We start from the raw sequence: 26,592 nt of genomic DNA, 5'->3' as shown, positions 1-26,592 counted from the left end.
AGCTCCGCAATGCAATGGTGAACAGGGTAACTGGCACGTTCAACATGGAGGTTAAGAAGACCGTGGACAAAGGGGTAAGGTGATGTGTTAGGAAGCTGTTAGAAATATGCACAAAACAGTTTCCTTTTGGAAGAAAGTGAAATGGAAATAAAATAGAGGTGACAGGATCATTCAGGGAAATACATTGTTGGCGCAGAAGAAGGAAATTCAATTAAGAAAACATTTTAAAGACAATTAAACATTTTAAAGACAAAACATACACGGTTATCAACATCTGCCTTGATTCGTAAGCTTTTTATTAAACTGAGCGAAATATGTTAATGTATTGGATGTTGCAATTAAAATGGAAAACCATAAGCACAGGCAGACCCTGGGTAACAGCAGGGAGGTGCAGGAGAGCAGGAAAGAGAGCAGAGAGAGAGGGGGCCATCCTTATCTCTCTCAGACACATTGAAGAAACTGCACAGAACATCAATCACAAAAGCAAGCTTGAACTGACAAGCTGACATGGCGGTCAGGGCTGTGAGCTGGTATCATGAATAATAAACAAGCTAACTATATATGTGTGTGTGTGTGTGTGTGTGTGTGTGTGTGTGTGTGTGTGCATATATATATAGGAGGCAGAAGTGGGGAAACACTGATGGGAAATAATTTCAGCGTTACAACAAAAAACTGACAGATTTATGATGAAAAATCTTTTTTTCCCTGCTGCTAACTTGGTTGCCTGTAATAGTAATTACTTTAAAAGGGAGAATAATCTGTCATTGCATTAGTTTCCAAGGAAAATGTAATTCACAAAAACCATAGCAGGTGGTATCTGTTTATTTCTTTTAAAGAACCCATACACTGTTCAGGATACTGATTCAGTTAAGATTCCTATGTACTAATGAGTAAATCTGACAAATTGCCTAGAAAGTTTCAATTCAAGTTTTTCACTTACCAGAGTTATTTAGCAGCTTCTGTTAATTACTACATTTTCAGCCACTCGTTTTATCTCCAAAGCATACAAATAAAGATATCATTTACGTATTTTTTAATTTAGGGTAGAAAACAGTCTGTTTTTAAAAAATAAACATGCAAATATGATATCTTGAAGTTGAGCCTAACCATAACTCTGATTTCCACTAAAGTGTTTTGAATGCCATTCTGTTTTGTTGTACTGTAAAAGCTGTTATTTTTTCCAATGTTAAAATGGCCTCATTTCGATTGTAACTCTGGTTCATACATCATATGTTAAGATGTTGAATAAATGCATGAGGCTGTGGGGGCTGTTTCAGTGTAAGAAGTGGATCCAGTTCTGAATGAAAGCTCCTTGTTTCCCTAATGTCAGATGATGAGCGTATTGATAACAGCAGTAGAGTGATAGTGTAGGCAGGGTTTGGAAAGGGTCCGGCGCATGCACAGAGTTTCATGGTTAGGGTTAGGGTTAGAAAGGCAGAACAGTCCCAAAATGTGCAAGCACTGGAGAAAGCAAACACGCACGTATGAGAGATGAGAGGCGGAGCTTACAATTGTGCACATTGGAGAAATACTATAGATTTGTAAAGTAGCAATAGAAGCCATTTGTCATTTTAGTTCAAACTATCCATTTCCAGCCTTGTGTCTCAATGACAGAGCACTTTTTTACATATTTAAAAAGAAAGGAAACATACAATACAGCCTTTCGTAGCTGCATCTATCGAAGCATTCCTTGTATATTGTTACTGCATTATTAAGGAAGGTACACATGTAATGTTTCCTTTGTCTGGTTTAGAAACGAGTCCTGGTAATGACCAATGATTACTACTATACAGATATCAAGGGCACTCCATTCAGGTATGGTTACATATATTATTGTCTAGTTCTGCACTTTGTCCTTTTCACTTTTTGTTAGTTCTAGTCTTATGGCCCTCTGAGGGTTTATAGTGTTACAGTGGGTTTATCTTTTTATTATTGTAATTTTTTTTATTATTATTATTGATTTGTTTTTACTCATTCCTTATCCACTGTCAGTTAGCATTGCACAACCTGACCTTTTCTTGTCCAAGTGAAAATGGATTTAAAATAAATTCAGTGCTATGCATGGATGCAAGACAACCAGAAGCCATTTACTGTATATTCTAAAAAAAAAAAAACCAAAAAACAACTAAAGAGCAACTGAAGCATTTAGAAGATAGATATAAATGTAAATGTGGCTTCAGTTTTCAAATCAGTTGTTGTCCTTTAGTTTCAAAGGGTATGTGTTTATTTTATTTTTTCAACCAAAAATGTTTTATGAGCTACAGTAGGTACCATATTCCTTTAAATACTTTTGATGTATAGCAGTGAGAAGACTTTTTGGAATGAGTGAGGAACACTATGTAGGATGTAAATGTGAACTGTGTACATGTACAGTAGATAAGTATATTCCTTGCTATGTGTGTGTATTGCATGAGGCAGTATGTGTAGATTGATAACATTGCATGTTGTTTGATGGTGCGTCTGGCAAAAGGGTGATTTTTATTTGCGCAGAATTAGAGCAGAGAAATGAAGAACATGAGGAATTAAGCAATACTGAACTGCTCTTTTAACAATAATAGCGCAATTACAATATCCGGCCATGTGCTGTATAAAACCCCCATTCACATCACAGGTGGACAATAACAAGTTTGATCTTTTCTGTGTTGCACAGTCTAGGAGTGGCTTTATCTCGGGGCCACGGGCAGTACTCATTCAGAGGAAATGTCACCGTGGAAGAAGGTGAGAAGGCTGGACAATACACAAACGAGTCTATTACCTGGAAAGACACAGAGCTGGTTTATTAGTATTGCATTATTCCCTCTTCCAAGCGTGCTGCATGCCTCCAGCACGCTCCAGGAGGATCATGTGTTGATTCTCAGCAAAATATAATTGCCTGACCCCTTCTAAAATTTTACTGCAGTATAACATGTGGGAAAATATAAAAGTGTAGTAAAGAATAATAAAAACAGTTTTTGAAATCGCAGAGATTAAGCCCAGCGAGGTATGGCATATATATATTGTTAAAAAAATAAAATAATGGCAATTCAAAATGAAAAGAACAATGCAGTATATACATATAGGCAGAGGAAATGCCACTGGCCTAGGAGCACATGAGGGTTTAATGTCTGACAAGCAGTTCCAGACCCCATTGTCTAATCACAATGTGAATTCCTCTTGCAGGGCTGCATGACCTCGAGCATCCAGATGTGGCCTTGGCAGACGAATGGTAATAATGACATGCTAGGTGGCATTTCATTCTGTTTAAACTTTAATGTTTTCTGGTTGTTTTCCTGCCCTCTGCTGAAGCTTTATGTGTTGTATGCAGTAAAAAATAAATAAAAAATGTCAATGATTGCGTTCTATTCAAAATCATAACATGTACTGTCCTATCGACAGGACTTACTGCAACACAGATCTTCACCCGGAGCATCGGTACCTCTCCCAGATTGAAGCTATTAAACTCTACCTCACTGGGAAAGAGCCATTGTTACAATGTAAGAAAGCTGCAGTTATATTACTGGCTGTGATGCACAGAGCTGAGGTAGCCTGGACTAGTGCTTTTCACCTGCATCCAGCACTTTAGCAAGTTTCACACTCGTACTAGTTCTACTTGTAAAAGTAACAAGTCCCTGTTTTCTTAATTAAGCATTAACATGCAGTATAAAACGAGAAACAAAATGGATGCCAACCCCATGGGGTACAGAAAGTGCTTGGCAAGCAGCAGAGGTATTAAACACAGTCGGGGATGCAGAGTGTGTTGGTGTCCACTAGAGGGCAGACTAGACAATTACAGAATGTGTTCTGGAACTCCGGTGACTTGACTTTCACAGTGTGAGGCATTGAAAAGGCAAAACGTATTTATAGCTGTTATTTGAGGCTCAGAAACAGACATTAAATTTAAGTATACTCACAATTAATGCTGTTCTCGGCTTGAGAAAACAATAATAAAAAATGTAACTCAGATTGTTCTGTTTTACTTTATAAAATTAAAAAAAAAAAAAAATCGGAAAAATGCTGAATTTTATATTTAGGATTCCTCTGAATTATATAATCAGTGCTGCGTTTTAACTCTTGTTTCCCAGGTGACAAAGAGTTAATCCAGGAAGTGCTGTTTGATGCTGTGGTGACAGCACCTCTGGAAGCTTACTGGACCAGCCTTGCTTTAAACAAATCGGAGTAAGATGGGTTATCTTAATCTGTGTGTTAAATCTGTTTCTTTATCCTGCTTATTTTCTATCTAGAACTAGAACTAGAACCATGAATGAGATATACCGGTACGCTAAATTCATCTAGTACTAAAACGCAACGGTCATAAGCATTTAAGCTACATGTATACAGAGATAGTTCCAAACACACACACACACACACACACACAAAAACTAAAAAATATGCCAAACTGCACCAAAAAAAAACAAAAAACAAGAAAAAGTATTTTTCCAAAAAGTGCAATGGCTATATTTTCTGATATGTTATGTGCGGTATGGGTGCGTGTTCTATGGGTCCGTTTGTGCTATTTCGGATGGTCTCTCGGTCATTTTGTTATTATGTATTTACTTTTTATTAATAAACAGCATTGTTATGTATTAATACTGCTGACCCGAATGCATTCTGTATATTTTCTTTCAGAAATTCAGACAAGGGTGTCGAGATAGCATTCTTAGGAACGCGCACTGGCCTCTCCCGAATAAACCTCTTTGTAGTCCCGGAGCAGCTCACAAACCAGTAAGTACAATACTGTAGCCCCAGTACGGAGTGTTCAGCCTGTATCGTCTATTACCAAGTAAGCATGTTATACAACTATTGCATTTAAATGACTTGACCAAACCTGAGAAAAATTGAAAGTTTTCTTGCACTGGAACATGAACTCCAAAAGGCATGGGGACCATAGTGGGGTCACTGGCCCAGTACTTCTGTGAGGGTAGTTTTGGGTAGATCTCCCTGAAGTGAAATTGCAGGTGGGTTTGTCTTCGGGCACAGGAGCCTATCTGTTTGTATCACTCTGGATTTTTGTGTGTTTCAAGAGACTTCCTGACAGCTGAAGATAAGGAGGGTGTATTCAATGCGGATCACTTTCCACTGTGGTACAAGAGAGCTGCAGAACAGATCCCAGGAACCTTCCTCTATTCCCTCCCATTCAGCTCAGGTCATTTTGTTATCCTCTTTTTAAATGGCTGAAATTCCTCACTGATGTCACAGTGATGTTCCCTGCTGCTTGCTAGGGGTGTCGTCTGCATTCTGTATTTGTAGGCTTTTGTTGTACACGCAGCACATGCTCGTTCCACTCACCCAGGTTACCACTCCTGCTGACAGGAGGATTGTGGGTTTAGTGCTGACTCCTGCTAGGTATTTGACAGTGGCCCTCACAATATATTGTATGCATCAAAAGGTAGAATAATACATATGTATAGGTAGTGGACAAAAAAATGGAAACACCTGGATAAATGAGGGACACCAAGTATATTGAAAGCAAGGGCTTCCACACAGATGTGGCTCATGCATTAAGCAAATAATATCCCAGCATGCTTAGGGTCATGTATAAACATGCTGGCCTGATTGGCTATAATTATGGCTAGCATGGCTGTAAGAGGAGACCTCAGTGACTTTGAAAGAGGGGGGATTGCTGGGGCGCGTTTGGCAGGAGCTTCAGTGACCAAGACAGCTCAACTTGCTGATTTTTCACGAGCAACGGTGTCTAAGGTGATGTCAGCATGGAACTCCGAGGGAAAGACATCATCAGCTAAGGGCAACAGTGGACGGAAGCACATACTCCAGGATCGTGATAGCCATGCATTAATTCAAAGTGCAAGGCAAAACAGGCAAGCAACTGCAGATCAATTGACTGCAAATTTAAACTTGGGGTGTGAGCAGCCAGTTTCATCAAAAACAGTCTGCCGAGAACTCCACAGAGCTGGATGCCATAGTCGGGTTGCAGTGCACAAACCGCTCATCACACCAGGCAATGCACTTTTGCGAATCCAGTGGTGTAAAGAGCACAGGCAATGGACTACAGAGCAGTGGAGAAATATGATATGGTCAGATGAATCATCCTTCACCATGTTCTCGACAAATGGACAAGTGCACGTGTGGTGCCAACCTAAAGAACTGTACACCCCGAGTGCTTGCTCCAACAGTGAAGGGTTCTGGTGGTTCCGTAATGTGGGGACGCATTTTCCTGGCATGGTTTGGGTGTATTCCCTTAGAAGGCAAGGTCAATGCTAATCGCTACTTAATGGTACTGAGTGATCATCTTCACCCCATGTCGCAGCATTTCTTTCCTGTCGGGAGGGGGTGTCTTCCATAATGACAATGCCACCATCCACAGAGCACGTGTGGTCGCCCAATGGTTTGATGAGCATGACACTGATGTTATCCATGTCATGGCCTTCTCATTCACCAGATCTGAACCCAATCGAGCATTTACGGGATATTCTGGAACGACGCCTGAGACAGCGTTTTCCACCACCATCAACCAGGTGTGAGTTGATTGACTTTCTCATGGAAGAATGGTGCCGCATCCCTCCTGCAGAATTCCACAGGCTGGTAGACTCTGTGCCACGGCGCATACAGGCTGTACTGGCCACACGTGCTGGCCCAATGCCCTATTAAGTGACTTTACATTGGTGTCTCCATTTTATTGTCCACTACCTGTATATAGACCCAGAACCGTATCAGTCACAGTCTGGCTGGCAAGTTTGTTTCAGACTCCTTGCCTTGGGTACCAGTTGGTGGAGAACTCCTGTTAAAGAGAAATGAGCAACTGGTTCCTACGTGTTTTTATTTACTGAAACAAAATGAGTATAATATTTTTGCATTTTCTTTTCATGGTAGCAGGAGAGAGTTGGCAAGGAAACGTTGCTCACTGTGTGTACAGCACAAGCTCACTCTGCTGTCTTGTAAGTGAACCACATTCTTGAAGAGCTCAGCAACGGGATTATTCATTACAAACCGTGAGGTCCTTCAGCAATGTTTTTGGCTCAACATTTACTCTACATCTGTATATATACAGATGTCATATAATGTATCATAAAGCAACTAGCAGTAAAGCTGTTAAGCGATTCTTGCATTTTCCTGTGCCACGGTTCAATCCAGCAGAATAAACGATGTACGGTAGCTCTTTCTTGTAAATCAGTGCTCATAAACTTGATAGGATTGATTGCCGTGTGGAAGACAACAGTGACATCTCACAGACATTACAAGAAATGTATTCGTTTCAGATAAAGTTTTTAAGTATGATTTACCTTGTCTAATGTATCAGACAGAAGTCTCTAATAGCACTGGACACTTTCTCTCACTGCAAGCAATTCATAGATATTGCACACACATACAGAAGCTGCATGTCATACACTGTTAACAAAACACTATCCTCTAATTATGTTAATGTTAATACATTTTTAAAATGGAGAGATTAAAAAAAAAAAAAGTACACACAGATTTGGGCGTAGTGTTTAGCACACACCACTCCGCTTGTTCAGATGTGCATAGCCCCTTTGCAGTGACATGCATGAGCACTTAATAAGCAGCATTCACACCATCCTCAAAGACACCGCAAGAATACAGCCTTAGCAGGTCATTGTACAAGAAACTAATAAACTGAATTGATACTGAATAATGCAAAAACAATAAGAAAAAACGAATTAAAAAAAAAAAGTTGTTATTTTGGGTGTTTTTAGCTTAATGTTTAACCCATTATCCTGTTGGATATTGTTTTGTTATATAGTACCATTTGTTTTTTTTTTTCTAGGAACTGAAAATAAAAGTGTGGTGTTAGCCAGTACTGTCATACAGCTCTCAGATGACAGGAAATCTCCCATTGTTGCAGGTAAGACTTGCAGGTAGTTGTAGTGTATACTGTGTTGTGCTTGCCGGTAAGGAAGTTCAGTGTATAGAACCTGTGTTTAAGGCTGGAAAGTCACAAAGTGGCATCAATGCAAATGTGATTTCAGCTCTTCAGGACACACTCTTCCATACTCTCTATTTTTGGCCTCCTTAAACAAATGGCGCTTGCAGTGGGGTGGGGGGGGAGAATTCTGCTTGGAACCTTTTTGCTCACTATTAAGTGTAACTCTGCAGGTAGCTATGGAAAGCTCTTGGTCTAGACAGCTCTGGTTCATTAGCTTGTTCAGTTTTCAGCGATGGCTGTCTCATCTAGACGATTTCACCATTGCTGATAATCCCCAATAAGACTAGCATGTTATGCAAATTCAGTCCTGGTGCATGCATTTGCCAGCTAATGAATGTGATAAAGAATAATGCAGTCTTTCTGCCTGTGTTGTGTGGGATTTCAATGACTCTTACCGTTCATCCAATATTCATAGCCATGCGAAAAGGCCAAACAGACAGCGGTGAACATTATTTTAAAGGGGTTTAGTTTATGCCGTGTTCCAATTCGATTTTTTGGAAAATTCTGCTTTAAGAAAGCACTGTTGACTGGACCTCTGTACTGAAGCGATGGCAGTCAGTGGTCTTGGGGTTCATTTACTCACTAGTCGGATGAGTCCATTGAACCAAAGCACACACTTCAGCCAGCTGCAGTCCTGGAAAGAACACATAACGCTCACATTAGGTCATTATTGTTTCCAGTACTGCAGACCCATTGAAGCAATTTACTTTTAACAAAACTGCTATCAAAGATGAGACCGCGTCCCGCACAATGCAAATGAAGAGCACTGATTTGTATTACGTTAATGCCATGCTAAATAATTTCCTGTATGACTAAAGGGTATTCAGTGCTTCAAGCAATATACTGAGTGGTCACACGTGGATGTATTCAGCTCTGTAGATTAGGAAGAAGAGCACCGAGTCAGGCTTCACATTGTTTCTGGCAACAGCCACACAAATAGATCTGAGTTTATGTAATGCGATGTGCCAAGGCTTAGCTCAGGAAAAAAGCATGCTTGCTGTAAATCTTGCTTTAATTGTTCTACCATTTTAATTCCAGAGGGCTTTTGTTTGGGACAGAATAGTCATGAAAAGCTATTACAATATGTCAAATGTCACCTTTAACAAAATTCATTATAAAGATTCTTAAATTAGCTGAACACATGCTTAGTGCTTGTTTCATTGACCATGGTTATTGTGGATTGCTCTGAAGGACACAACATGACGCTCTCGGTAGCATATTGTGGATGCATATACTGTCAAAGCTACATTTGTGAGATTTACATTCAAGATATTGTAGGAAAAAACGTATTTCATACCCTTTTGTGTACAGCTGAGTCGTCTAATAAATGAGGTCATTTATTTAGATACCGCAGGGATGGAAATAAGACTCATATTGCATAGCAGTTTCACCCAGTTCGATGTCTCAATATGTGCTTGATTAGCCACAGTGAACAGGCGTGTCTTATTAAACTTACAGCAAAACCAGGAATGGATCAAACTGCTATGCAATGGGAGCCTTGCTTCCACCCCTGTACTGGCTGGAACATCAGTGAGAGCATGAAGATCTAAACAGTGGCATACATTAGAGACACGGAACCCCGTGGCTCTTAAGGGTTGTACAATTACAGCTGTAATAGCCATGTTAAGCTGCCAATGAAGAAATTGATAGGCCAGGTTTTTTTTTTTTTTTTCAATTTAAGTGATGTCATTTGAAGAAACATAAAATAAATGGTCCAATCTTCTCAGCATTTTTGCAGTACCTGCTGTAAGATTGTATTCACTCCAAGCAGTGCCACAATCGAATGGCATTTTACAGTACAGCCTGTGACGCGAAGTCAAGTGTGGCATGGTCAGTGGCCTCATTGAAAAGCATTCTGGCAGATTCTATATCTCTGCACCGACTGTGCCTGCTGCTTGAGAGATTTGTGAAAGTTATTAAGCGTTAATGCTGCTTTGTTAGATGCGGTAAGCTCTTCTGCAAACTTTTCATTCAAACAGTTCTACAAAAAAAAAAAATTAAAAAATCTATCTTTAACAAGTGTTTAGACTAGAGGTCTTTCTCAATGTATTGAATATTGTTATGAGCCGCTATTCTACCTACTGGGGTAACGTGTTGTTTGTATTAACCTTGTACTGAATGCTTTTTCATAGTGCTCACACGTGTGTTGTTTATGTCCGATGGAGAGCTATGCATGCTACTGGCATTCCTTATGTTAGTATGTAAATAAAAGCCATGGTACATTTTATATAGTAACTTTTAATCTTTCTCTTAATATATATGTTTCATTGTATTTACATGCAGTTGGTAGGAACGGTCTGTAAAATAGTGCTACAGTACTATCAGGTGAAGTTATTGACTGTAAATGAGTTGGTTGTTTTTTTTTTTTGTTTTGTTTTTTTTACAGTATAAAAAGCAATAGTTATACAAGAGACCGATCCAATGGTTCCTTTTCCTCTGGGCACCCCTGCTCAGTAGTTGCTGCCAAATGATCCACTTTCTTGCGATCTCTGTGATATTTGGCCATAACCGCTGCGTAAGCACATCCATACACAGCAGCAGCCAGCATCATCAGGCTTACGATTCCACAGACCACAGCAGTTATCACGACCGTAGCGATGGCATGGCGGAGACTGACTGGCCGTGGACGCTGTTTCGGGTCACAATCCGGGACACTCTCTTCGGTCTGCTGGTCGTGCACGTGAGAGCAGGAACTCTTGGGCTCGGGGTCAGTGTGTTGGATGTTGGAGAACGGGTAGTTGTAGTTTGTAGAGGGGCAGGTCTGGAACATTTCATAGGGGACTTTGAGAAGGTCTGTCCCCTCCAGATCTTCAGGCTGCCGGCAGCGGATTTCGTCAATTGTTCCCCCTGTCAAAAAAACAAAAGGCAAACGTTAAGTAACATTTTGGGTTACCATATCACTCCTTGTACACTAGGACAGTTTGGGACAGTTCAGGCTTTTTACAGACGTTTTACCTGTCTCAGGTACCTTTCACAGAAGAACTACACACCAGAATTCATTAGGGTGTGAGTTGAAAAGCCTGAACTGTCCTTCTGTACATGGAGTCATATGGTAACCCTAAATAAATGTATGTATTACGTTAAAAAAATATCATACATACAAAATCACTGTAAATTGGAATTAAATGCTGTTTAAATAATGTCCTCATGGGCAGCAATATTTTGTGTGATTTATTATTTTCTTTAATATTAATCATGTATAATTTATGTTGCTTACAGTAAGCTAATATGGTACAATTTCTAAAAAGCATTTTCACTCCTTCAACACCAACCATTACAAAGGCAGCACAAGTGAAAGCTTTGTTACTCTTTTTTTTTTTAACACTGAAATGCATGCTGAGATTTTAGGAGCAGTCCCTAATGACAACGAGTATTTAAAATATAAATTAAACTTTTATTGCAGAGTTAAATAAGCTTCTCAGGACGTAGCGCTTTGCCAAGTTTCTCAGTGGGAAGGCTGTCAGCTGAAACTGGTACAGTTACTGGTAATGAGTGAAGAGAGAACAAAATCTCAATAGCAGGTCAGCAGGTGCTCCCTGTGAATTATCAGTGTAACAAAAACACCATTTAGAGATATTGCAGAGCTGAAGGAAGCCATTGCACCCTGCTGCTGATAGAGGGAGTCGCAGTGGGTGCCCTGGCTCTGCTATACGACAACTGACAAAGTGAGCAAGACTCGAAAGAGCCTCTTTTCGTTGGCTGAGACTTTGCTATTCCAAGTTGTTAACTCTGGCATCTGGTTTATTTCAGTCACACACAGAAAAGCAATATAGCAGTAAAAAAATACTTTGGGGGTGGAAAAAAAAAAACACTTTGGAAAAGAAAAAGGCACAAAGTAAATGAGGTCACTACATATATTAAGAAGATGATATATTTCACCTACATGGAGATTCTGGCTATAAAAACGACCTCGTCTGAGTGGATGAAGGATTAGATAAGGATTTTGCTTGAATATACTTTTGTATCACATGATTTTATCATTATTATTCCTACAGTCGGGAGAGCATAGCAATAGCAATGGTATGATCCACATCTGTCCATGCAGCCTGTCCGACAGTCAATATGTTGCTAAAAATAAAGTGAAGAAACCAGATTTACTAAGTTTGCATGTCTACCATTTACAACTTCTACTTCTTCAAAAGCACATGTAGTGTGTCTGCCGATCTTATTTCTTTGCTCCTAGATTATAGCAGCTATGATCAGTTGACAATTAACTCAAGCTTTGCTAGTGTACTTGATTACAATGGACTTGTGTGCATCCTGGTTTGGCATACAGTACTGCAGTTCTCAGTATTTTAGGAAAAGAAGGCATCTGCCCCCATATACAGGACACTCACTGCTGTTCATGAAAATATTACTTGAAATGAACTTTATTACATCTTTAAGACAATTGGCAATTAGTATGTTTTTTGACATAGACAAACCATTTTTGGAAAGTAGCCATATTTTTAGACTTGATAGCCTCTTTTTATTGGAAAGTAGCTCCAATTTCAGAATTGATGGTTCCTTTTTTGCAGTCGATAGCCTTGTCTGTAAAGCTTTGTTTGGTAGCCCTTTATACTATTGTACATGAAAATATTACTTCTTTAAAAAAAGTAATATGTTGACGCTACCACTGCCTCCTGTATCTGTCTGTATCTGTTTTTAAGATCTGTCAGTGATGTTGCAATAATTGGCCTGGCAGAACACAGTGTGTCCAAGTTGTTAATTGTGCAATTCCATAGCTGTTGCAATGTAGTTAATGTGACTTTTAATCATGTCAGAAATAAAGACAATACAAACCTTTGAACAGAAACCTCTCCAGCCAGAGCTTGAGTCCAATTACCTGACAGTCACATGTCCAGGGATTGCTGTGTAAAAACAAGGCCTGCAGTTTGGAGAGGGGCTCCAGTAGCGTTCTGTCCAGCCTCTGCAGCCCGTTGTGACGGACTGAAAGCCTTGTGAGGTTTTTAAAGTCGTCTGCGAGGTTCCCAGGCAGGCTTGCTATACTGTTAAAGGACAAATTCAGTTCGGAGAGACTGTTCGTGGGGCTGAACAGTTTGCTGTCAATATTCCTGATAGAGTTGTTTGCAAGATTTAGAACCCGCAGGCTGTGCAGTCCTTGAAAAGAGCTTGTGGATAAGATGGAAATGCTGTTGTTTGACAAGTCCAAAACATGCAGTGAGAATGTCTCCTTGAAGGCCCAGGGGTGGACAGCATGGATCTGGTTGTTCTGTAGGTACAGTTCCTGAGTGTCAGGCTGCAGCCTGGCTGGGATATCAGTAAGTCCTTGCCCCCTGCAGTCTACTGTTTTAGTTTTTAAGTTGCAGTGGCATTCTTTCGGGCATCCACAGGCCTGGTGTATCAACAGTATGCTAATCAGGGCCAAAATGAGTTCACCTGTGTAGAAACAGGAGACACGTTAGGTGGTATATTTAAATTGGAATAGCCATTTAATGTACATCAGTGCTGGTTTCTTTAAAAATAAATAAATAAATCTGGTCCCTAGCAGAAGCCTTAAAAAATAAATATAAAAAACAGTACCCATGTTCAGGAAAGACTTTTAAGACATTTCAAGCAAATGTATTGATACTTCAAGAGATAAGGAGATTTAAAAACTAACAATAATAAAATAATAATATGCTACTTTAGTGCTGATGTATTTCTATGCCATTTTTTTAGCCAATTAGTAATTAGTATGTTTAAGGAATCGATAGCCAGTTTTTGGAAATTAGCCTTTTTTGAAACTAGTGCAGTTTTGTTTTAGTGTTATCAATGTATTACAGCTTTATTTGTAGGCAGAGCTGTATTTGTTTTTCTTGTCTGAATTAGTGAGCTTTTCTAGAGGATACCTGATAGCAGACTTATATTTTAAAATTGTGCCACTAAAGCAGAGGGATACCTAAGTGTAACATTTCAGGTCGACCTTCAAAGGGGTCTGCTGATATTTTCAAACTTGGGCATTCCCCTAGTTATTGTACAAGGACCCGAAACGAAAGCAAGTTTTCCTTCTCTGCATGTTGCATTTCTTTCATCGACCTTCATGCAGTCTTCCTCCAGACTTCCTGTGCATTTCATGACAGTGCAGCCAGTGGCATTAAGTAATATGGAGAATATAAGGAGTGTAAAAATCACCCCAGTCAATAATATCAGGTAATCCTTGCGTATAGAACTCCACCAATCACAGTTGGGGATTGTCAACATTCCGGTGCATTGAACAAATGGCACAATTATAGAATTAAAAGAACATTACTTAATACGTTTAATGGCGTTCCTGAGTAACATCTTCGTTTTGTGATTTCAAATTGTAATTTCAGGTTAATACATCATGTGTACCTGCATAGCCTCCCTTCTCATTCTGACAGCACCAAGTGAAATGTATTGGCGTATATAATAAAAGACACCCTATGCAGAATTATTCACTTACATCAGAAACAGTGTAGCTTGACATTAAAAGGTCTAAGTATTATATGACCAGAGTCAGTAATGGGTCCTTGGATGCTGTTTTTTTTTTTTATTTTGGAATAGTCTTCCAAGCATTGTTTAAGAATGCGATCTTGCCTCCTCTTGTGAAAACATCTGTGCTGTGTAATTATTAAAATGATGAATGGGGTGAGCAGGGCGCGGGGCTGATATTTAATACTTATATAACCTTGAAAGAATTGTCAGCTATCCAGTATTTATGTTCACAGTGCTGTCGGAAGACTGGAGTTAGTTTAATAAATTGCTGTTCCCTTCCTTTAAAAAACATCTCCGATCTGTTTTGATAATCAGCATATTTATTAATGGAATGTTTCTACAAATCTATTCATACAATACTTATTAACTTAATATCCATTTAATATTGTTCCACTGACAATAGCACATGCTCTAATTTAATTTAATACTGGAATCCCACCTTCATGTTCAAACAGGTGATAAGGCAATATATCAATAATTAAATTGTGTTGCGATCCATTTCACTGCAGGCTTCAATACAGTATGTCACTGAGTCTTCCTGCAAAGTAATTTCTAAATACTTTCAAGAGAATTATATACCAAGTGTCTGCTTTTAAAAGCTAGGTAACTTGTGTTGAGTAAATCTGTGATAAGGAATTCTGCATATTTAAGTAACATGACTCCACTGAGCACAACAGAATATTTCATTTAAGTTGAAACTGTTAAAAGTGAGGAAATCATTTCTAAGTCCACTTGCAGAGTTTTAAAAATCAGGCCTTTAGAAAATAATTGGATGTGGAGGACAAACTTCCGAAAAGCATTAGAAGAATTCTTATCCTTATTTATATTTGCTACTGTTAAAAAGCTATTATTATTGATACAAAATCTGTTCAGACACTTTGCATTAGAAGTCAGTATGCTAGCATTATGACTTTGTCATGAGTATGTATGTATGTATGTGTGTGTGTGTATGTGTAGAGGTGTCTGCATCACAGTATACTACAGTAATACAATATCTATCAGTCCTACCTGTCATTGCTGGCAGCTGGTGTTCTCCTTTGTGTGAAGCTATACGAATCTGATCTGCTACTGTTCACGTGAAATGTTCAAAACTGCCGGCAGCAAAACTATGTTTTCCAGAGCAGCTTCCAGTATTAGACCCAGTCCTCCAACTTTATCCGCCAGAACAATTCGGAGTGCACTGCAGGCGCCAGAAGTGACCCCACTGGGGCTGGTAACTTTAGCGTTCAACTATTCCTGTGTTGTACCGACCTTTTTGTGAATCAATCTCTCTCTCTCTCTCTCTCTCTCTCTCTCTCTTTCTCCAACAGACCATGCAGTGACTTTTTGTCAGCTTACACTGACAGCTGTGCCTTGCAAATCAAACCTAATAGCTTTAAAAATCTGCCTGAAATTCATGGGACAAAAATAAAGCTACCTTCGGAAATCCGCTATAGTTGTACTTAACCATGCTGTGTCAGACCTTGCAAGGTCAGATGACACTGCACATGGATCCCAGAGAACCCAGGCTGTGACTGGTGGCAGTGGGCTGTGTGATATTACTAAGAGTAGGGTGGCTTTTTGATGGCACGTTTTTTTTTTTCTTAATTCATTAGAAAGTTACACTCGCATTTGCTGTAGCAGTTATGCCATTGTTTCTTCAAATCTATTGTAAATTCCATCATATCCAATCAGGCATGCAGTGAATAACCCAGCTGCGTAACCGTTTGCGTGAAGACGTCTGTGGGGTGTACAAATTAAAAGGAAAAAGGAATTTCATAGGTCTGCTGCTTTGTTTCCAGTGTAATAACCACAGAGGACTTCTTAAGAAACTCTTGGGCGAGTGTGAAAGGGAACCTTTTTTTATTCTTTACAGTCACTTTCACCTGAGTGACTCTGAAATGCCACAGCTACTGGATAGTGAAAAAAAAAAAAAAAAAAAATTTAAATTCATTTAATTATGATTAATATTATTACACTTTTTTTAAAGGAATACAGACCAGGAGAATAAGTGCACCAATGCAAGTTGTTATTTGCGATCCCGTTCCAAATTCTCTTTTGTGCATGGTGTTGATTTACAGCTTCAGTTAGAATGTTTCTGCTGCTGTCTAATTCATTGAATGCCATAGCTTCGAGTGTCTGGACTCTCGATTGACAAGCCATTCCAATGGGGCTGCACCTGTCCTGTCCTGTGGCTAAAACTGGACCCCACAACCCCACTTCACTTTTTTTTATTTTGGTTACAGCTCTGAATCTCAGTTCAAAGACCTTTATGCAGGTAATAAAAGTAATATAGTACAATTAAAAGTCTTCACTCAAATCAGATTTGTCTTCATTTGTACTATATAATATATATAGATATCTATATATAGATATATTATATTATATATATATATATATATATATATATATAAAGCTTTGTACCAAGCTGATAGATTTCAGATTGAAATAACAAGCCTTTTGCTGCAAGGCGTTGATTTACTATAATGTTGTGTGCATTATTACTGACTGAAGTGTTTGGCCAGTGAAAATATAAAAAAGGCCAGGTTTGATCATTCTTACAAGAAACGTGTTTCTGAGGAACATAGCTATATTTTCTGTGTTACTGTTTTGAGTTGGAATACTCCACTGAACTCCAGGATTAATTTTCTCTGCAGTGCAAGTTAATCCTTGGGGATTATCTTATTTTCTGTGTGTACACAGGCATTAGATTGCAACCACCTTTGTAAGCCATGGGTTGGTTTATTGTGCTGTGACCTCAGTATGATAATGTCAAGGCTGGTAGTAAAGTAACAGTGTGTTCCATGCCATTGTTTACAGTGGCAAACTGGGGGTAAGGTTGGAATTCAGACCAGATTTGTTTACTTCATTTGTAGTTTTGGGCAGGCTTTTTCAAATAACAAACGTTTACTAACAATAATAATAATACACTTATTACCTGAGGTTTCTTATTGCATATATATATATAATTCAATTGTTATTGAAATATCACTGAGATTGCATTGTTGTAGGGAAATTGATATCTAGCAACTACAACCAAGTAAGCGCAAGCTGCAGCTAGTTTGGGAGGCCAAAATGAGAGTGCTCTTTGACTTGGCAACTGTCTATGTGATGGAACTTAATGCATAGAAGTGCCTATCAAATATTAAAGGCTTCTGCTTGCTGCTTTAGGTGAAGAGATTGGTTCCTACAGCATATTTATTTTCCTAAAACCAGATGCACACACCTTCAACTGCAGCATGGATTCCACTTTCTCTCGTCAATAATCATGTGCATTTCCTACAGTGTTTACAGGGGAAAGTACATACTTAGATGAATGGTGAATACAGCGAAACTTTCCTCCACCACCGTGGATAAGATTTCTAATTGTGTGCCATTTGTAACAGCTGTAGGTATCCAGATGAAACTGGACTTTTTCCAAAGGAAGTTTTGGACCGCCAGCAGACAGGTGAGTTTCTGTGCTTCAGTGCTAGATTATCATTTTAATGAACAACTACATGGTTTTCCATTAGTTCTTTTTTGTTTTTCTTTAGCCAGATCTAATCTATGTAAACCTTTAAAAAATGTGTTTTTAATTTAAATACTGTATGTATTAGATCACTTATGTCTGCTTGAAAGTCGCCGTTTTAAAACTAGTTGCATGATTACACAGTAAATTCCCATTATCTTGGGTGGACATCTACCACAGGACGGCTCTTCTCAGAGTATGATCAGCTGAGACAATCCATCAGGTTTATACAGTAATTGTGATGACTAAGTTGTTACAAAGCAATGAAGTTGTTTTAAATGGAACTTGACAAAGAGGTCCTTGATGTCATTCTATACAGTAACTAGTCAAGCAAACCAACAGTACAGTACTCCCCTGGTAACTGTGTTATTGGTGTATTACAGTGTGCAGCACTTGATGGAAAGTGTCCTACAAGCTGTGATGATGATGTAAGTACACCACTTTAGGTACCATATGTACTTCTTTATTGTTTAAAGAAGTGATCTTGCTTTTAGGATACACTTTTGCAATAAACTGTTAAACAGTAATACTGTAAACTATGTGTGTGTGTGTGTTTTTTTTTTATTTAGAATATCAGCTGTTACCTCATAGACAACAATGGGTTCATTTTGATTTCTGAAGACTTCTCTCAGGTAAGGGTCAGACAGTTTTATTAATAATAGAAATTCTCAGCATAATATAATTCTTTATGAGAATATAAGAGATAGAGATATAGATAGATAGGTCTCTCTCCCTCTCCACCTCTCTCTCTCTAGTGAGAAAGAGCAAACCCTAAATACGGACTACACAAATGTCAAGCTATTTTAAGGCTTTGAACAGCTCATAATCTGCTGTGCAGTATTCTTTATTGTGGATCATGGGTTCTGTCATCACTTGGAGCAATAGTATTTAAAGCCATAAGTGTCATTGTGCGTCTGTCGTTCATGCAGAAAGGTGATGTGTATGATGAGTATTGAACCTTTAATTCATATTTAGAAAGATACAATATAAGGACATTGTTTTGGGGCTCACCACTACAATACAATAGATCCCCTTTTTTTTGTTATTGAAACCTTGCAATTCCATGCTGTGGCTGGGTGTGAACAGCAACAAGCTGGTTTAGCAAACCCAGCTTCACTGGTTTGATTCCAGTCTCTCCAACCTGGATAATCGTTTACAAATGATAAATGTACTGTTTCTCTGATCACTTCATTACCCTTCCACATCCCACCCAAAGGTTACCTAGTATATTACTATGCTTCAGTAGCCAAGCCTAGAGAAAACAGCATGACATAAACAGTAGTCTTTACTATTTACAATTAATACTTTAATTTAAAAATGCGTTCGCTTTGATGCATTTGTTTTAAAAGCTAAGCAACCCTTTTTTCTTGTTGTACTATTCTCATTTGGGTGAGCTTTTTCTTTGTTATTCATGCTCATCCCAACCGCTTCATTTGGTTTTGTTTAAATTATGGAATTCATTGTTACATCATTTTAAAGTCAGTTGTGTAAGACTCCCATCTGCTCATTTCCTCAGATTTATTATTCCACTAACTTGTTAAGTCCTCTGATTTTTGTATGCAAGACCTCTCTGAACCCTATCTGTGTAAGTGTCAAAGCTGCTTTCGTCAGACCTTAGGCTTTGTCACTTTTTATTCGTTGCATAGCATTGATATGCTTTCCTACACTTCTGCTTGAATCTCTGTATGTTCTACCCTAGACTGGGATATTCTTTGGTGAGGTGGAAGGAGCTGTAATGAGCAAATTGTTACAAATGGGCTCCTTTAAACGGTAAGTAAAGCAGTAGCTCATATCAAAGCACAAACAGAAAGTCTAGTTTAGCACACGGCACAGACTATAACCTATAACCTTGGGAGAAAATGAGTACAGTAGCATAGGGCAACCCCCCACACACCTTTGAGATAATGTCAATTCAATTGTTTACTTCTCCCGTTGAACCCCAGCACTAAGACCACAAAAGGAGTAGAAGTTATTTTCAGACACATTTGACCTCCAACATCAATTAAATTCTAAGTTTAAGGTAGATTGAATTTTACTTAACAAAGAACTATACTGGATTTAATCTTTTTTTTTTTTAAACATAGATATCAAACAAAATCACAGAACATGTAAACCAAAAATACGGATCAAAGAATCATGATAAGTTTTCAGTATGAAACGTGGCACACTGTCAGAATGAAAACATTACAAAGTTAGTATCGGGTATGACCTCCCTGAGCATTAACACAACGTTACACATCCTGGCAACGTTGACGCATACAGCTGATCAGCCTCTGGACAGACTGCTGTGGGATGTTCCGCCGCTCTTCCTGTGCAGCTGCAGCCAGCTGGCGAAGATTGGCTGGTCACGGTTGTCTCCCGTGTAGGGCACTGCCAATTTTGGTCCCACAGATGTTCTGTTGGACTACAGGAGAAAAAGCTGGCCATGGCAAGACCTCGACATTGTTTTCTTGAAGTCTTGCAATTGTAATCCTAGCACATTGCTGGTCTTGTATTGTCCTGCTGGAAAATCAACACTTCTGGATTGGCTTGCAGGAATGGAAAAAATGTTGCCTCAAGGACTTGGTCAATGTATCACTAAGCAGTAAGGTTACCCTCAGTCTGCACCAAAGGTATTCTTGTGTTAAAGGAGATTCCCCTCACATCATCACACTTACACCGTCCCACTGGTTGGCTTGAACAATGCATCAGTCAGCATAACGGTCCTGGGCTGGTGTGGTGACCCTCTGCCTTCCAGGACGTGGCCTGTCCCTCACAGAGCCGGTTTCCTGGTTTCTCTGGACTAGTCTGCTGATTGTTGGTGTAGAACATCTCATTCTCCAGGCGACTTCTCTCACAGACAGGCCACCTTCAATCATGCCAATAGCAACCAGGTGATCTTCATTACTCAAGCAGGGTCTTTCACTGTTCTTGTGTTAAGATTATACAGATTCTTAATTGACTCATTATGGCAATTTTAACTCACCTCAAATACCAGACACTGAGCACCTGGCGTTTATGAAATCATATGACCTGTTCAGTATTTTGTTATCCCAAGGAACAATACTACATAAACAATCAACAAACCTATCTGCTCACTATTTAAAATGTAAATAGCATGATGTATGTGCCCAATGAGCGATTGATGTAAAAGTGACTGTTGCGTTTTCATTGTGCATCAGTATGTTAACAGGACTAAGGAAGCTTCACAGCTAGCCAACATGATGAATGCAGTTTACAGGGTTATGTTATGTACTCTATCAATGCAGCACAGCATAGTACTGAAGACTCAGTGGGGGATTCAATTAAAATGTTATTACCTGGGTTGGAATGAAGGAAAGTTATCTTGTCGAAATGCAATTTTCTTTTACTTCAATTCAATTACCTTTCAAAGGATCAATGGGGATAAGCTTTCAATGAATAATATTTTAATTGTATCAGAAATAACTGAACATTGCCCCCACTCTGCTACTGTTAATGAAACATGCTTTTCATTCCCCGCTAGTTGTGAATTTTATGGTTCGCTGCATACAGCAGGTTGAACTGCAGTCCAGAAAGCATGGTTTTGAACAGGATACATTTTTTAAGTAGAATTTTGTTCTATTTCAACATCCTGTTATATGTTTCTGTTTCGATGCATGCTTTTGGCTACATGCTAGACTCTCACAGCTGGATTAATGAGCATTACCTTAAAATTATTTATTTTATTAAGTAATCATCTGACCACATCATGGATTCACATAGGGATAAAAGCAAAAACAAATTTTAAAAAAATCAAATTAAACTTTTCCTGCCAACCCACAAAGCCGTGTGGGTGAGTAAATCTGTTGCCTTAAAATATATGTGCTCATGAACACTGTGCAGCATCTAATCAATAATCAATAATACATTAGGGCTTCAATAGTTTTCTTTAACGTTATAGCTTGTCACCACGTTACACACCATAACAGTAAGTCAAAATAGACAAAATAGTTTAGTTTTTTTTTTTTTTTTTTTTAATATTTACCATAAAATTGCTACCGTGCTGCAAAAAAAAAAAAAAAAAATTATAAGCAGCATCTGCTACAAAAGGATTGCTGTATATCCCGGTAGCTCTTCCTTCCTGAGTACAGGTTATAGTTCCATAAAACAAAACAAGGAGTGTGCCGCATTTTAGGCCACGTATGTGAACACGCAAAGGCACCTTAAAAAGTACATGGATTAGGGAGTGGTTAACATGTAGAAAACAGAAAGTACTGATTAGAGGAAAAACCTCAGAATGGAGTGTGGTAACCAGCGGTGTACCACAGGGATCAGTATTAGGTCCTCTGCTATTCCTAATCTACATTAATGATTTAGATTCTGGTATAGTAAGCAAACTTGTTAAATTTGCAGACGACACAAAAGTAGGAGGAGTGGCAAACACTGTTGCAGCAGCAAAGGTCATTCAAAATGATCTAGACAAGATTCAGAACTGGGCAGACACATGGCAAATGACATTTAATAGAGAAAAGTGTAAGGTACTGCACGCAGAAAATAAAAATGTACATTATAAATATCATATGGGAGATATTGAAATTGGAGAAGGAATCTATGAAAAAGACCTAGGAGTTTTTGTTGACTCAGAAATGTCTTCATCTAGACAATGTGGGGAAGCTATAAAAAAGGCTAACAAGATGCTCGGATACATTGTGAAAAGTGTTGAATTTAAATCAAGGGAAGTAATGTTAAAACTGTACAATGCACTAGTAAGACCTCATCTTGAATATTGTGTTCAGTTCTGGTCACCTCGCTATAAAAAAGATATTGCTGCTCTAGAAAGAGTGCAAAGAAGAGCGACCAGAATTATTCCGGGCTTAAAAGGCATGTCATATGCAGACAGGCTAAAAGAATTGAATCTGTTCAGTCTTGAACAAAGAAGACTACATGGCGACCTAATTCAAGCATTCAAAATTCTAAAAGGTATTGACAGTGTCGACCCAAGGGACTTTTTCAGCCCGAAAAAAGAAACAAGGACCAGGGGTCACAAATGGAGTTTAGAAAAAGGGGCATTCAGAACAGAAAATAGGAGACACTTTTTTACACAGAGAATTGTGAGGGTCTGGAATCAACTCCCCAGTAATGTTGTTGAACTTTCTTATATTCTTATGTTCTTATGTTCTTAACATGGGACGGCCCTGGGCTGGCACAGTAGTGTGAACGGGGTTTAAGTCTTGAGTCTAAAATTCGAGGTGACACAAAACTTTTGGTGGATCACTCGGCCCCTCCCTTCATCGGCTTTTCTCTGGGTTTGTGTGCTGTGTTTGGCTGTGAGCTGTCACTATGGTGTCCTGTCCGCTCAAAACAAGAGAATCTGAAGCCTGTCTTGTTTCCATGGGTCCGCTCGGGTGATTTGTGGTGGAAACAGTTACAGACACATAAGCCAAAAGAGCTTCTGTTAGTCATTATTACTTATCTTGTTCCCTTGAATCACAAGCTATTTATTAGGCAGTTATACTTAACATGAAGAACTTCAGTACATAATCATAATACATTAGAGCTCATATAAGTGTTGAAGGTATATGTAGTTAATTCGTAGAGCTTTGGCATACTTGTCCCTACATTGTATGTAGAGTACCAGGGGCTCTAGTACAGTATTTGCTAAATGTTTGTTTTTCATTTTTTTTACTTAGAGTAACCCTTTACGATTACCAAGCCATCTGTAAAATATATGCTGAAAGTAGTGACAGTGCACACAGCTTATTGGATGTAAGTATTCTTTTACAACAATAAATGCATTTAATCCACGGATTAGATAGTGGAAATTAACCCTATGTATGGTGTGTACTTGTTATCCCAGTTTGTCTTTAAGTACACAATCCAATTTTCTAATCTTTACAAGTGTAAAGAATTGATATAAAAACATGTTTTTATGCTTTCTTTTACATCCCAATTACGTCAAGTTCTGTAAGTTATGATTAAATTCAGTAGCTTTGTTTTAAAAAAAAAAAAAAAATGTTCTTGTATAGGGCAATAATCACGCAGTACACGTGTTCTAATGAAATTCACTTTTCTTTTAGCCCTATTTTGCCTTCTTTGCTGCAGTTAAGTGGATATTGACTGAGCTTGTCATGTAAGTAAATTGGAATTATCAGATACTATTTCTTCTGTGCTTTGTTTCCTCATTGGTGTTGTATGTTTTTGTTTAGAAGAAGATATAAATAAAAAATAGATTTTTTAAGCATTGAAGACGTTTCCAGCTTTTAAAGACTAACAGTAACCTTATGAGTCCACTTAGCAGTGCTCTAGCAGGCTGTGACACAAACTGAGCCTACTAGTGTGGTTACAGTACCATATAAAGAGCTTTAATTAAAGACGTTTCACATCTGTAGAAATAGAAGGACAGCCAATATTAAAATATATGCCTGTGATGCAGAATAATGGGACGCCCTGCATAGTAAATGCAATTCTGTGTCTTTCTTCCATGACAGTGTCTATATTTAATAATTACAGTGGTCTCATTCCATGACAAGGACTGCTCCAGCCAGCTCTTTATTTAATTCTGCCAAATGTATAAAACTTGTTTTTGACTTGCAAAAGAATATATATATATATATATATATATATATATATATATATATATATATATATATATATATATATATATATATATATAATATATATATTCAGGGCGATAGTACAATATTCAATATAGATGTCAATATTCAATTCAGCTTTAGTTTTTTTTCTTTCTTTCTTTTTTTAATTCTGGTGCAGGTACATTTAATTATCTTGTTGGAAGGGACTGGTTAGAATTAGCAGAAATGACTGACATGTGCTTGTTTTATATAAGTACTTGTGTGGCTTTAAGGAAGGACCACCAGAGATTCCCATTAAAAGAAATAAACTCATAAAAAGCAGTAACTCCCCCGCCCCCCCCCAAGCTTGGCTAAACTGCAATGAAAGTCTTTTTAATGGATTTGTTTTTTAGATTTTTGGTGGAATTCAATCTGTACAGTTGGTGGTATTCTGACCTTACAGTAAAAGGTGAGTTTATTTTACTTTAAAGGAATACTATTAGTAACAGACGTGCATATTTGTGTGCTGGGAATAATTTATTTTCAACGGTGCAGCACAAACGGTAAAGTGGCTCCACTAACGGACAGTGGATCTGTTCTTCTGCAGACTTACAGAATTGAAAATCTTTGTCTTATTTAAGTTAAAGTAGTGACAGTTATTCATGTGATAATACATTGGACAGACACTAATGTGACATTCGTTTTTTAATTACAATGGTCTGTGAGAAAGAACTTTCTGATTTCATCTATTAAGTGAGTGATCATTGAAAAAAGTCATTCAAGAATGGTTATGTGTGTTCCTACAAATCATAATTTGAATATACACAATGTTAATAAATTGCATAGTCTATGTATCAAATAGGCTTAAAGTACTGGGAACTAGCAGGCTAATCCCAGTAAATCTTATCCAATGTGTATTACCATCACTTTGTAGATCTCACATTTTTCAATATGAAAGATGCACACGTTATGTTAAATTTGATTTTTAATGCCTTCTTTTTTTCCATGCTGCACTCCCTGTTAAAGGAAGGCAGTCAAAGTGCACATGTTGCTTCTGGGAGAATGAGTTTTTCATGCAGGAAAATGTGAGACCTATGAAATTCTGTGAATGCAGTTGAGATTTTTTGCTTCTGGGTTTATACTTAACGCCTTGACCTTCTCCCAGAGGGTACAGCTACTCATAAAGTACACATATATATTATATATATTTATATATATATATATATATATATATATATATATATGAACAACATTAAGAAAGAGCTGATTTTGAATACTGAGAATTGAATACTGTTTTTGCATATTCAAGCTGTCTGATATAAAGACATGGTTTGGTTCTAAACAGAAAGCAATGATCAACAGCGAGGGATCAGTCAGGTTGTGAATGACATTCTCCACAATGTGAGCAGCTGTGTTTTAAGAATAGTATTCAAAGGATTACTGAAATCTCAATTTCTTATAACAAATCAATAAATTTGCTAACCGAAAATCCTATAATAAATAATGCATACAGATTTTGGAAGCATTACATGAATAAATGTTTGAATCCAGCTGGCACCCGGATACAGTTTCAGATGTCACTCACAAATTCTGTTTAGCCTAGTTTCATAATAATGGAAATACAATACGGTGACAATAATCCAATTGTGAAACGGAACTTAAAATGTATATAAGCCAAGACATTTGATTATCAGACACAGCTGGCAGTGCTGTCCGAGTCAGACTGAACACATCAGTTAGCCCCTGGACATCTTTGAATACCACTGAACAGAAGAATTATTTCATCAGACTTTACGACACACATTGATGTAGTCATGATAGTCCTACATTTCTTCTTTACTTCATTAAAATACTTTCCATGAGGGTCCCGAGGTTGGGTTTCAGGAATAATCTATTTTTCTAGTCTGCCTTATGTTAGAAGTCAAGTCCTTTGTTAAATCTGGATGGGGAAGTGTGCCAGTTATTTAATCATAAATAGTAAAACACAATCTGCTCTTAATATGCACTGTATGGCATGTTTTAAACTATAAACCTACCAGTCTACTTTGACCAAAGCTCTCCGGATGTGAATTCAACATTCCACACTACAAAAAATAAATAAATAAATAAATAAAGTACAATAATCAAAACCATTTTTTTGGAATACTGTAGCTACACAAGACTTTAACTTACTGAACTTTATGTTATGTAACTATTGAAACGCGCAGCAGTGTGATCCTTTCCTGGTTTTCCTATGAGTTTTAATAAGGCTCACCTGAGCTTGTTACCTGCAC

General features: G+C 38.1%; 2 protein-coding genes across 2 annotated transcripts in view; one reads left to right on the top strand and one right to left on the bottom strand.

Moving 5' to 3' along the window:
• The window catches only part of LOC121298277 (voltage-dependent calcium channel subunit alpha-2/delta-3-like), a 145,103-nt gene that overhangs the window by 104,906 nt on the left and 13,605 nt on the right, over positions 1-26,592 (top strand). The window contains exons 19-34 of the mRNA XM_041225311.1: positions 3-74; positions 1,754-1,815; positions 2,651-2,718; positions 3,160-3,205; positions 3,376-3,473; positions 4,062-4,155; positions 4,606-4,701; positions 5,001-5,122; positions 7,721-7,798; positions 17,683-17,744; positions 18,188-18,232; positions 18,374-18,436; positions 19,504-19,574; positions 23,435-23,510; positions 23,822-23,874; positions 24,733-24,788. Coding sequence (XP_041081245.1) covers positions 3-74; positions 1,754-1,815; positions 2,651-2,718; positions 3,160-3,205; positions 3,376-3,473; positions 4,062-4,155; positions 4,606-4,701; positions 5,001-5,122; positions 7,721-7,798; positions 17,683-17,744; positions 18,188-18,232; positions 18,374-18,436; positions 19,504-19,574; positions 23,435-23,510; positions 23,822-23,874; positions 24,733-24,788 — 1,162 coding nt within the window. The remainder of the gene's footprint in view (positions 1-2; positions 75-1,753; positions 1,816-2,650; positions 2,719-3,159; positions 3,206-3,375; positions 3,474-4,061; positions 4,156-4,605; positions 4,702-5,000; positions 5,123-7,720; positions 7,799-17,682; positions 17,745-18,187; positions 18,233-18,373; positions 18,437-19,503; positions 19,575-23,434; positions 23,511-23,821; positions 23,875-24,732; positions 24,789-26,592) is intronic.
• On the bottom strand, positions 9,321-15,704 carry LOC121298276 (leucine-rich repeat and transmembrane domain-containing protein 1-like). Its single transcript, XM_041225310.1, has 3 exons — positions 15,326-15,704; positions 12,662-13,258; positions 9,321-10,726 (listed from the first exon to the last, which is right to left on the bottom strand). The coding sequence occupies exons 1-3, from the start codon at positions 15,330-15,332 to the stop codon at positions 10,281-10,283; spliced, it is 1,050 nt and encodes a 349-aa protein (XP_041081244.1). The 5' UTR covers positions 15,333-15,704; the 3' UTR covers positions 9,321-10,280.

This window comes from Polyodon spathula, chromosome 23, assembly GCF_017654505.1.
Source record: "Polyodon spathula isolate WHYD16114869_AA chromosome 23, ASM1765450v1, whole genome shotgun sequence".
Classification (NCBI taxonomy): Eukaryota; Metazoa; Chordata; class Actinopteri; order Acipenseriformes; family Polyodontidae; genus Polyodon; species Polyodon spathula.
Note: the sequence above shows the minus strand (reverse complement) of the source record. Positions and strands in the feature narration are given on the sequence as shown.